The sequence below is a fragment of the Nicotiana tabacum genome, chromosome 22, assembly GCF_000715075.1.
Source record: "Nicotiana tabacum cultivar K326 chromosome 22, ASM71507v2, whole genome shotgun sequence".
NCBI lineage: Eukaryota > Viridiplantae > Streptophyta > Magnoliopsida > Solanales > Solanaceae > Nicotiana > Nicotiana tabacum.
In genome coordinates this window covers 173,245,703-173,258,248 of record NC_134101.1, presented here as the reverse complement: position 1 = coordinate 173,258,248, position 12,546 = coordinate 173,245,703, and the positions used below count along the sequence as shown (strand labels likewise).

The 12,546-nt window shown below is 40.6% G+C and overlaps 1 protein-coding gene across 1 annotated transcript in view; it reads left to right on the top strand.

The window, feature by feature from the left end:
- The first annotated feature begins 432 nt into the window (after window positions 1-432).
- Window positions 433-12,546, top strand: part of LOC107761212 (glutathione S-transferase U7-like) — a 29,617-nt gene continuing 17,503 nt past the window's right edge. The window contains exon 1 of the mRNA XM_075244966.1: window positions 433-904. Within this exon, the coding sequence (XP_075101067.1) occupies window positions 593-904 (312 nt within the window). The 5' untranslated portion in view covers window positions 433-592. The remainder of the gene's footprint in view (window positions 905-12,546) is intronic.

The window sequence follows — 12,546 nt, the reverse complement described above, 5'->3', positions numbered from 1 at the left end:
TTACATTATTATATAAAGAAGAAGAAGCCAAGAAGGTTCCCACATAAGTTTGTTATGTTTTTCTTTTTCGTCGTAAGTTTGTTATGTTATGCTTAACAATTTATTCATTTCTAAAACTGTCTTTGGAAGGGGAAAAAGGGAAAAGGGGTTACTGATCCACTAGACCACTATTTACATACGAATAACAACATCAACCAATGTGTGAGAATAAGTGGCCAACAATTGGACCCTTGATAAATGAGAATATTACTCATTTGTCAGGTAAGACAAATATTAAGTAGCCATCAAAAGAGATACCTGCTCATTTGTCAGGTGAGACAAATATTAAGTAGCCATCAGAAGATCATTATATATATATATATATGGAATCTCTATTGTGACTCCACCTGTCTCATTTTTTAAGTAGGATTTTTATTCAACTTGGTAGAAAAAGTTAAATCGTTACTAATTGACCTATGTGTTCATATAAAAAATTCTAATATGTGGTCGAAATTTCAAAGTCCGACGCAAGCATCAAGATAAATTACCAATGGCAATAAGTTGAGTCTTGAAATTTGCCAACTTGTATTAGCTTCAACTGAGGAAAAAAAAAATGGAAGAGCAAGTGAAACTGCTCGGAGCTTTTCCAAGTCCCTATAGTTATAGGGTAATTTGGGCTCTGAAACACAAGGGTATCAATTATGAATACATCGAGGAAGATCTTACAAACAAGAGCCATGATCTTTTGACATACAATCCTGTCTATAAAATGATCCCTGTTCTTGTACATGCTGGAAAACCAATAGCAGAGTCAATAGTCATCCTTGAATACATCGAAGAGACATGGCCTCAGAATCCTTTGCTACCAAAGGATCCTCATGAAAGGGCTCAGGCTAGATTCTGGATCAAGTTTGGAGAAGATAAGGTAAGTTAATCTTTAATTTTGTCATGTTAGTATGTTTACTTTGGTAGTGCATGCTAGTTATTGTCAAGTGTTAAACTGAGTAAATTACCTCATCTAAAATTTTAAGCGCTAACGATGGATACTATACTTTATTTATGATAAATTAATGAGTTAGATTACAAACATTTTAGCTCATGAGTCTATTTGGATTGACCGCAAGTTAACCCATTATTTTTTATGGCCCTTTCTGGCCCATGAAGTAACCCAAATACAACTCATAAAGTAGCCCAAATACAACCCATAAAGCTCATCTAAAACATATGGATCTCAACCCAACTTATCTAGAAATTTACTTATTTGCCCCAATTTTACTTTCTTTTTTTTTTTTGCATTTTCAATTTTTTGTTTTTCGTTTTTATGCACCACCCACCCCCAACACTCCCCCCCGCAAACCCTCTCAAAAAAATATTCCTTTTTTTGTATTTTTAATTTTCTATTATTTTTTTTGCGCCCATCCACCCCAACTCGCAAAATATTTTTCACTTATATATTTTTAATTCTAATTTGATGTTTAAGAAAATATATTTTGATTCTCAAAATTCTAATAGTATTTATTTATATTCTATCCTATATATAAAAGGTAAAATTTTTTATTTATGCAAGATGAGCATGGTGCTAAAATATAGGTCAAGTTGGGCGAGTTGGATTATGATCCATTGTTTAGCCCATCTTAGCCCAAATACATTTTGGGTTGGGTTGGGCAATAACCATTTATTGAGGGGCATTTGCATCTATACCCGCTTTTTGTATCACGTTTTAACTTGTGCCCGATTTGCAAAAAAAAATTGCAAGCATACCCGCTTTTTCGCATAACTTCAGCATACGGGGCTGAAGTAACAAAGACAATCACGCAAAACTTTAACATTCTAGTAGCCGGGCCTGAAGTTCAGCTCTAGAGCTGAAGTTTTGTTTTGTAACTGTCGAACTTTAGCTCTAGAGCTGAAGTTTTTGTTTGTAACTGGCAAACTTCAGCTCTAGAGCTAAAGTTTTTGTTTGTAAGAGCTAAAGTTTTTATTTTGTAACTGTCAAACTTCAGCTCTAGAGCTGAAGTTTTTGTTTGTAACTGGCTTTTTGTTTGTAAGCTCAGCTCTAGAGCTGAAGTCTTTGTTTGTCATTGGCTTTTTGTTTGTAAGTTTCAGCTCTAGAGCTAAAGTTTTTGTTTTGTAACTGTCAAGTTTCAGCTCTAGAGCTGAAGTTTTTGTTTTGTAACTGTCAAACTTCAGCTCTAGAGGTGAAATTTTTGTTTGTAACTAGCTTTTTGTTTATAAGATTCAGCTCTAGAGGTGAAATTTTTGTTTGTAACTAGCTTTTTGTTTGTAAGCTTCAGCTCTAGAGCTGAAGTTTTTGTTTTGTAACTGTCGAACTTCAGCTCTAGAGCTGAAGTTTTGGTTTGTACAAATATTTTACTTGGCTCTCCTCTTCTGGAGTCGGAATTTTTTTAATCACTTGACTGTTTTTCCTGTACTTAGCAAAGATAGCTATAATCACTGGGGATTTCATATGGATAACTCTTTGTACTTTTTGTAGCCAAGATGAGAATAGTTAATCTGTTATTTTTTTGGTAATTAAATGATTTTATTTATCAAGAGCAATATGTACAAAATTCAATCTGGAACGGGGCATTCCTAGTTCCATTCCCTTTTCTACATTTCTTCTATCCTCCTTTACAGTAAGTATCTATTTCTACTATTTTCTTCCTGTTTTACTATTCATCGATCCTCTGATTGCTACCTCTATTACAATTTGTCTCACTATCATTTCTACTGTTTTCTTCTGGTTTTGGAATATTCTGTTGTTCCTTTCATTCCATATGTGGTACACTGCACATGCCAGGGTCAATCTATAGACCTGAGCTGCTGTATTGTTTCCAGTTGCATTGCTTTCAGCCCATTGTATCTCCCTTTGCCATTCTATCGAAGCTCTAGTTATTCCTTGTTAGTGTAGTATCTTGCTCCAAATTTCTCTAGTAATTCGACAGTTAAATAATAAATGTTCAATAGTCTCTTCTGCTTCAGTACATATAAGACAGCTTACTTCATTTGTAATCCCCCATGTGTGTAGTCTGCTTCTTGTGAGTAGCTTGTTTTTTATAGCTAAACTCAACACAAAAATCCACTTTGGAGCTCCTAGATTGTTGCATGTTAGCCGCCTCCTTGATACCTTTTGATATTGCCCACGTATGCTATTATAACACTTCTTGATAGAGAAGTAGTTCCATTCTATTACTTCTTCCATGTTGTTTCCTACTTCTTCTATGTAGCTCTTTGCTTTGATTATTTTCTGTACCATCTACGAGGCATTCTTTGGTTTGCACTCCCAAACTTCCTTTTTCTTCCCATAATATAGATGGACCCATTAGACCCATAACTTGTCCTTATTTTTGCATAGGTTCCATAATAATTTGCAAATGGCAGCTCTGTTCCATATTTGAATATCCATAATATTGAAACCACCTGCTAACTTTGGTGAACACACTTTTTCCCATGATAGCAAGGCTCTTTTTGAAGTCTCTGTTCCTCCAGTCCATAAGAATGTTCTACAAATTATTTCTATCTTCTTCATTATCTTCTTAGGGATAACAAAGATCTGTGACCAATAGATTTGAATGGAAAATAGAACTGATTTGATCAGTTGTAATCTGCCTACATAAGATAAGAACTTTGAAGTCCATGAAGTGATCCTGCCTAGCATCTTCTCCAGTAGTGGTTGGCATTGTAGCAAGGATATCCTCTTAGTGCTGAATGATACTCCAAGATATTTGAATGGTAGTTCTCCCCTACTAAATCCAGTTACCTGCATTATATGTTCCTGTATAATCTGTGGAACCCCTCCAAAATAAATAGAGCTTTTTGTTGTATTTGCTTTTAATCCAGATGCCTTTAAAAATTCCATAAAACAATTGAACACCATTTGAATAGAGATAGTATCACCTCTGCTGAATAGCAGCAGGTCATCTACAAACCTCAGTTGAATGATATTTAATTTGTCACACCTAGGATGGAAATTGAAATTCGGCTTATACCTCAGTGTTTTAAAGCTTCTTGTAAGATACTCCATACCCAGTACAAATAAAAAAGGTGATAATGGATCCCCCTGCCTTAGTCCTCTTCTAGCTTGAAATGGTTCCATTGGTTTTCCATTGATGAGGATGGAATATGAAACAGTTCTTATGCATACCATGATCCATTTTACAAACTTCTCTGGCATTCCTAGTTGGTTCAGCCCTTGTTCTAAGAATCTCATTCTATAGAATCATATGCCTTTTGCAGGTCCAATTTTATCATACATCTAGGAGAGATGCCCTTCTTTCCATATCCCTTTACCAGCTCATGACTTAGGATTATGTTATCTGTTATACCTCTTCCAGGAATAAAACCAGACTGACTCTTGTCAACTAGGTGGTCCATCACTCCTTGCAATCTGTTGGTCAATATTTTTTATATGATCTTGTACAATACTGTGCAACATGAAATAGGTCTGAAATCTTTGACAGTTGAAGGGTGTTGAATCTTAGGGATCAAGGTAACAGTTGTTACATTAATAGGTCTGTACATTTTAGCTTTGTTGAAGAATTGGAGCACTGCCTCAGATACTTCTTGCCCTGTAATCCCCCATGTCTTCTTAAAGAACTTTGAGTTGAAACCATCACATCCTGGGGCCTTTAGTTCATTTATTCCCTTCAAAGCAAGTTGTATCTCTTCCATAGTAACATCTTCAATTATTTTTAACTGTTGCTTTCTGTCTAGTACATTGCCCTCCTTCATGATGTTTGGTTGAATGGCTGGTATGCTATCAGCTGCTGCTCCCAATAACCCTTTGTAGAATTCCACTATTTTAATTTTTATTGCTTCTCTAGACTGAATAATTTCACCAGCTGTATTTTTGAGACTTCTAATCTTATTTTGATTTACTCTATTCTTCATGCTAGCAAAAAAGAAAGTTGTATTGTGGTCCCCTAGCTTCAACAATTGAGGACCCACAAGATTAGTGGGGCACCTTTTGAGGACCCACAAGATTATCTTGACCGCTTCTATAAGGTGTTGCAGAACATGGGGATAGTGGAGAACAATGAGGTCGATTTAGCTGTGTTCCAGATGATAGGGTCCGCCAAGAGATGGTGGAATAACTTTGTGTTGACTAGACTAGCTGGGTCGCCTATTGACGAGACTCGATTTGTTGATTTGGCCCGTTATGCTCTTCTTATACTTCCTACCAAGAGAGATAGGGTGAGGAGGTTTATCGAAGGACTCGCTCAGCCTATCAGATTGCAGATGGCTAAGGAGACTAAGAGCGAGATTTCTTTCCAGGATACAGCCAATGTTGCTAGGCGAGTCGAGATTGTTTTAGCCTAGGGGAGTGGTTAGGGGTCTAACAAGAGGCCTCGTCATTCTGGCAGATTTAGCGGTGCCTCGTCTGGAGGCAGGGGTACTTTTGGAAGAGGCCATCCTCCCAGGCTGTTTCATTCCGCACTCAAGGCTTCTCATAGTGCTTCAGGTGGTCGTGTCCCTTATATGTAGTATTCCAATCAGCTAGCCTATAGTACACCACCAGCTCCTATCAGTGTACCTCCGCTCCTGAGTTTTTAGGGTGGTTACTCAGGCCACCATGGTCAGTTTTAGGTTCATCAGCCACAATAGCCCGAAATCTTGTTATACTTGTGGCGATCCGAGGCACATTGTTAGGTTTTTTCCTCGAGCATCCAGTAGTTCTCAACATCAGGGTTCTTGTGCCGCTCAGCCAACTAAAGGTAGGGGTCATACAACTAGAGGTGGAGGTCGAGGCATTAGAGGTGGAGGACAGACCGCTAGAGGTGGAGTCCAGTCAGACAAGGCACGTCCTCGAGATGTAGTTCAGAGTGGTGGGGCCCAACCCCGATGCTATATTTTTTCAGCCAGGCCTGAGGTTGAGTCAACTGATGTGGTTATCGCAGGTACCGTTTTAGTTTGCAGTAGGGATGCCTCAGTATTATTTGATCGGGGTTCTACTTTTTCGTATGTGTCATCCTATTTTGGTTCGTATCTTGTTGTGCCTCGTGATTATTTAAGTGCTCCTGTGTATGTGTCCACATCGATGGGGGATTATACTATTGTAGTATGCATCTATCGTTCGTGTGTGGCTGTTATTGGGGGCATTGATACACGTATAGATCTCCTACTTCTCGATATGATTGATTTTGATGTCATTTTGGGAATGGATTGGTTGTCACCTAATCATGCTATATTGAATTATCACGCCAAGATAGTGACCTTAGCCTTGCGGGGGTTGCCTCATTAGAGTGGAGAGGGACTCCTGGTCATTCTACCAGTAGGGTTATTTCTTATATGAAGGCTCGGGGTATGGTCGAGAAGGGTTGTCTAGCTTTTTTGGCTTATGTCTGTGATTCTAGTAAGGAGGTTCCTTCCATGGATTCTATACCAGTTGTTCGAGAGTTTCCAGTGGTATTTCCTGCAGACCGTCCGGGGATGCCACCCGACAGGGATATTGACTTCTATATTGACTTGGTCCCGAGCACTCAATCCATTTCTATTCAGTCATACCGCATGGCCTTGCCAGAGTTGAAAAAATTGAAGGAGCACTTGGAAGATTTGCTTGATAAGGGCTTTATTAGACCCAGTGTCTTGCCTTGGGGTGCGACCATATTTTTTGTAAAGAAAAAGGATGGGTCGATGAGGATGTGCATAGATTATCGGTAGTTGAACAAAGCCACTATCAAGAACAAGTATCCATTGGCAAGGATTGGTGACTTATTTGATCAGTTTTAGGGTGCCAAAGTGTTTTCAAAGATCGATCTGAGGTCTGGCTACCATCAGTTAAGGGTTAGGGCGTCTGATGTCCCTAAGACGACTTTTCATACTCATTATGGGCATTATGAGTTCCTGGTGATGTCATTTGGCTTGACAAATGTCCCAGCAACATTTATGGATTTGATAAACCGGGTGTTCAAGCCATACATGGATTCCTTTGTAATTGTTTTTATTGATGATATCTTGATCTACTCCCGTAGCCGAGAGGAGAATGAGCAACATCGTCAGATCATACTTCAGATGCTGAGAGACAGCCAGTTGTATGCTATGTTCTCAAAATGCGAGTTTTGGTTGGACTCAGTCACCTTCTTGGGGCACGTTGTATCAGCAAAGGGTATTCAAGTGGATCCTAAGAAGATTGAGGCCATCCAGAATTGGCCTAGGCCTACTTCAGCCACAGTGATCCGTAGTTTCTTGGAATTAGCAGGTTATTACCGTCGGTTTATGGAGGGGTTTTCATCTATAGAAGCCCCATTGACCGGGTTGGCCTAGAAGGGTGCCCCGTTCAGATGGTCGTACAAGTGTGAGGCGAGCTTCCAGAAGCTCAAGACAGCTTTGACCACGGCACTGGTATTAGTGTTACCCACAGGTTCAGGATCTTATACAGTATATTGCGATGCATCCTGAGTTGGACTTGGTGCGGTATTGATGCAAGATGGCAAGGTTGTTTCATATTCTTTGCGACAGCTGAAGGTTCACGAGAAGAATTACCCTGTTCATGATCTAGAGCTGGCAGCCAAGATTTGGAGGCACTATCTTTACGGTGTGTCGTATGAGGTATTCACGGATCATCGGAGTTTACAGTATTTGTTCAAGAAAAAAGAGCTCAATTTGAGGCAGAGGAGGTGGTTGGAACTATTAAAGGACTATGATATCACCAACTTGTATCATCTTGGGAAGGCCAACATGGTGATCGATGCTTTGAGTAGGAAGTCAACTAGTATGGGCAGCCTCGCGTACATTTCAGTCGGTGAGAGACCGCTTGCATTAGATGTTCAGGCTTTGGCCAAGCAGTTCGTGAGGTTGTATTTTTGTGAGCCGAGTCGTGTTCTAGCTTGTACGGTTTCTCGGTCTTCATTGTTTGAGCGCATCAGGGAGCGGCAATATGATGACCCTCATTTGCTTGTCCGTAAGGACATAGTGCAGCATGGGGATGCCAAGCAGGTTACGCTGGGAGATGATGGAGTTTTGAGAATGTAGGGTCGTGTTTGTGTGCCTAATATGAATGGACTTCGTGAGTTGATTCTAGAGGAGGCCCACAGTTCCCGGTATTCTATTTATCTAGGCGCCGCCAAGATATAGGTGGAGGAGAATAAAGAATGACATAGTTTCATATGTAGCTCGGGTGTCTAAATTGTCAGCAAGCAAAGTACGAGCATCAGAGACCTGGTGGTTTGCTTCAGAAGATAGAGATTCCTGAGTGGAAATGGGAGCGTATCACTATGGATTTCGTTGTTGGACTTCCACGGACTCAGAGGAAGTTCGATGCAGTTTGGGTTATTATGGAAAGACTGACCAAGTCTGCGCATTTCACTCTTGTGGCAGTTTCCTATTCTTCATAGCGGTTGGCATAGATTTACATCTGTGAGATCGTCCGCTTTCATGGTGTGCCTGTGTCTATCATTTCGGATCAAAGTACATAGTTCACCTCGCATTTATGGAGGGCAGTGCAGCATGAGTTGGGCACGCGGGTTGAGCTGAGCATAGCATTTCATACTTAGATGGACTGATAGTCCGAGCGTACTATTCAGATCTTAGAGGATATGCTCCATGCTTGTGTTATTGACTTTGGAGGATCAAGGTATCAGTTCTTGCCGCTAGCGGTGTTTGCCTATAACAACAGTTATCAGTTGAGAATCCAGATGGCTCCCTATGAGGCATTATATGGTAGATGGTGTCAATCGCTGGTTGGATGGTTTGAGCTGGGAGAGGCTCGGTTATTGGGTACAGATTTAGTATAGGATGCCTTGGATAAGGTTAAGATCATTAAGGATAAACTTCGCGAAGCTCAGTCTAAGCAGAAGAGTTATGCCGACTGTAAGGTTCGTGATGTTGCATTCATGGTCGGAGAGCGAGTGTTGCTCCATGTGTCACCCATGAAGGGTGTAATGAGATTTGGAAAGAAGGGAAAGTTGAGCCCAAGCTACATCGGGCCTTTTGAGATCCTTGAGCGAGTGGGAGAGGTGGACTACATACTTGCATTGTCACTAGGCTTATCAGTGGTACATCCAGTGTTTCATGTGTCCATGCTTCGGAAGTATCACGACGATCCATCCCACATGTTAGATTTCAGCACTGTCCAGTTGGACAAGGATTTGAGCTACGAGGAGGAGCCGACAACTATTCTAGACCGACAGGTTCGTCAGTTGAGGTCGAAGAGTTATCCTTCGGTTCGAGTGCAGTGGAGAGGTCAGCCTGCTAAGGCAGCTACCTGGGAGTCTGAGTCTAATATGCAGAGCATATAACCCACCTTTTCACCAGCTCAGGTACTTTTCTATGTCCGTTCGAGGACGAATGATTATTTTAGAGGTAATGACCCAAAAGGTCATTTTACGCTTTAGAACTCTATTCTATGTTTTGAAACCTTAAAAATCTCATTTTTACCCTCCTCGATTTGTGTGCGTAGTCCGAACATATTTCCAAAAAGCTTTTATGTTGAAAGTTGATATAAATAATAATTTTTGCCTTTAAAAGTTGATTTAGTTGACTTCAGTCAAATTTTTGAGTAAACGGACTCGGACTCATGATTTGACAGTCTCGGTAAGTCTGTATCGAAATATGGGACCTGAGCATATGCCCGGAATTGAATTTCGAGGTCCCTAGCTCGAGAAATGAATTTTTGATAAAAATTGAAAGACTGAAAATCTAATGGTTTTAAGAATTTGGTTAATATTTGAACTTGTTGGTATCGGGTTTGTATTTTGGTTCCAGAGCCCGATACATGTTCATTATGCTATTTAAGACTTGTTTGTAAAATTTGGTGAGAAACGGAATGGGTTTGACGTGATTCGGACGTCCGGTTGTGAAAATAGAGGTTTTATAACTTTCTTGAAAATTTCATTCAATTTGGTGCTAAATTCGTAGTTATAGGTGTTATTTTGTCTATTTAATCGTGCGAGCAAGTCCATATGATATTTTTAGACTTGTGTTCATGTTTGGTTTGGAGCCTCGGGGCTCGGGTGAGTTTCGGATAGGCTACGAGATGTTTTAGACTTCGAAAAATCTAGTGTAAATTGATGTACCTGGTGTCTGATCTGTTGTTCTTCGCGATCGCGAAGGAGAACTAGGCGGGAAGGAAATTTTTCTCTACACGAACGCGTAGACTAGGTCGCGAACGTGGAGCAATAGGGGCATTACCCTTCGCAAACATGACCTGTCTATTGCGAACGCGAAGAAATGGGACCTGAGGGAGGGGAACCGACCATACTTATCGCGAACGCGGCACATGGCTCGCGAACGCATAGGTTGGTAGGAATAAGCCTTCACGAACGCGAAGAGTATCTCACAAATGCGTAGGCTAATAGAGTCGTTGCTTCGCAATCACGGCAGTCCCTTCGCGAACGCGAAGAAGGCCTGCCAAGTGAATTAAAAACAGGCCAGAATGGGAACTTCTTCAAAATTTCATATCTCTTTCATTAGAACTCGATCTAGGGCGATTTTTGAAGGGGGAATTCAACACCAAATCATGGGTTTGTACTCTTTGACTCATTTTCTTCAATTTCCATCATCACCCATTGTAGACGTATGATTTTTGACCCTCCCCGGGAATTTTCACATTTTTAGCGTGAATATTTAAATTGGGTCTAATATAGCTATTTTGACTATTTTACTTTATTTCGTCGCAAAATAAAAATTACAAAAAAATATATATATAAATTTTAGCTTATGTATTTCTCATAAACTTGAAAATTACAAAAAATAGTACCTTATTTTTGTACTTTATATAATTTCAAAAATTATAAAAAAATATAGTTTTATTAATGTTTTGTAGTCATTTTAATCTTGAAAAATACAAAAATAGTACTTTATATTTTATCTTTATATGAAAACGAAAATGACAAAAATAGTTTTATTTATGCTTTGTACCTATTTTAATCTTGAAAAATACTAAGAAAAAAAAAAGAAGAAATAGTTTTGTTTTAAATAATTAGTCTTATTTCGGTAGTTATTTTGCTTGCATAAGATTAATTGAATTACATCGTGTTTTTATTCTCGGGTCGGGGCAAAGAATAATATTTGGGTTTAAACTTCCCGTTTTAGGCCTAATTTTCAGACCTGACCCATAATAATCCGAACCCCACCGCGCAGGGGGGACACATGTCTTGGACCCCTATACGTGGGGTCCATGTCCTTTGAACAAGGACAAAACACATCGGGGATTTAAAAATTGAAAAAGCTGAAAAAATTTGCGAAGGGGAAGGGACAGAACGTGAAGGGGGGGATTGGAAAATCAAAAAAAAAAAGCAAAAAACTTTTGGGAAGGGGAAGGGACAGAACGTGAAGGGGGGGGTGGAAAATAAAAAAAAAAAGCAAAAAAAACTTTTGGGAAAGGGAAGGGACAGAACGGGAGGGGAAGGAGGAGTGAAAGAATTTTAAAAGCAAAAATTTTGGAAAGAGAAAAAGGAGGAGAACGTGAAAAAAGGGAGAGAGAAAATTTTTTGAAAAACAAATTAAAGGAAAAGGCCACTGTTCATCTTCTTCTTCATTTTAAAGAAGAAGAAAACTGAAGAAAACCTTCACGCCATAGCCCATGGCCTCCTCCCCTTTCACGTCAAAACGACCATAACCAGCCTCCCCGTCGCTTCCTCGCGCACAGCAGTGAACCAAACAGTCCGGCGACCACAACCCATATCCCGTCATCACCATTGTCCCAGCTGCTCGTCGTAGCTACTGCTGCCTTCTACTTCATCTTTTCCGTCCAAACGCCACCACCAAACGACCCTTCCAGCGACGCCAAGCTACCAAACGACCAGCTTTGCTTCACCGCCTCCAAACCTCTCCGTCACCTTCCAGTCGTGACCAAACTACCAGTGAACCACCCTCTCCTTCACTCTGTCGACCACTGAACTCCCTCGCGTCCAGCCAGCCACCCGCTCGCCTCCCCGTCGTTCAGCAGCTATGGGCAGCCCGTGAAACCACCATTACTGTGGCTGCTGCCCAGTTCCTCCGTATCCATAACCAGTCCAAATAACCACATAACTTCCACGACCAAACAGACCCGTCAGCAGCCCCCCCCCCCCCGCTCATCGGAACTGCTGCCCAGCTCGTCGCGCCACACCCCAGTCCAGCGGGCAGCGCTACTGCTGCTGCTGCGTCGCGTCACCAACGACCCCTACTCCTTCAGTCCGAAGAACCAGCAGTTTGCTTCTTCCTCACATCCAAACGACCCCTTGTTCTTCATCTTCTCATATCAATCTGTTGCGTCGAAAAAAAAACAGTAGCATCCATGACCCATTCTCCGTCCGTTCGCGTTCGAGCTTATGGCGCGAGCTATTCCGTTTGAGCTTTGATGACTGTTTCTATGGTTTCTCGTTTGATGTCCGTTCGAGTGCCGATGTGAGGTTCTAGTTCGTTGGTTTCGTTGCTTCATCTCGCCGACTATGGCTCCATTTTGGTTTGACGAATGAGTTGTAAACCCCCAGAAGTGTTTATCATTAGAGGTTCGTTTCTAATCTTTGTTTGAGTTGATATCGGTTACTATCATGTCCGAGCTTGAACATGTGTTATGTTGAAGATTTTGTTTAAATCTGTCGAGTTTTAGTTTTGTTCTTATGTTACTGCTATCTCAAATTGGCATGC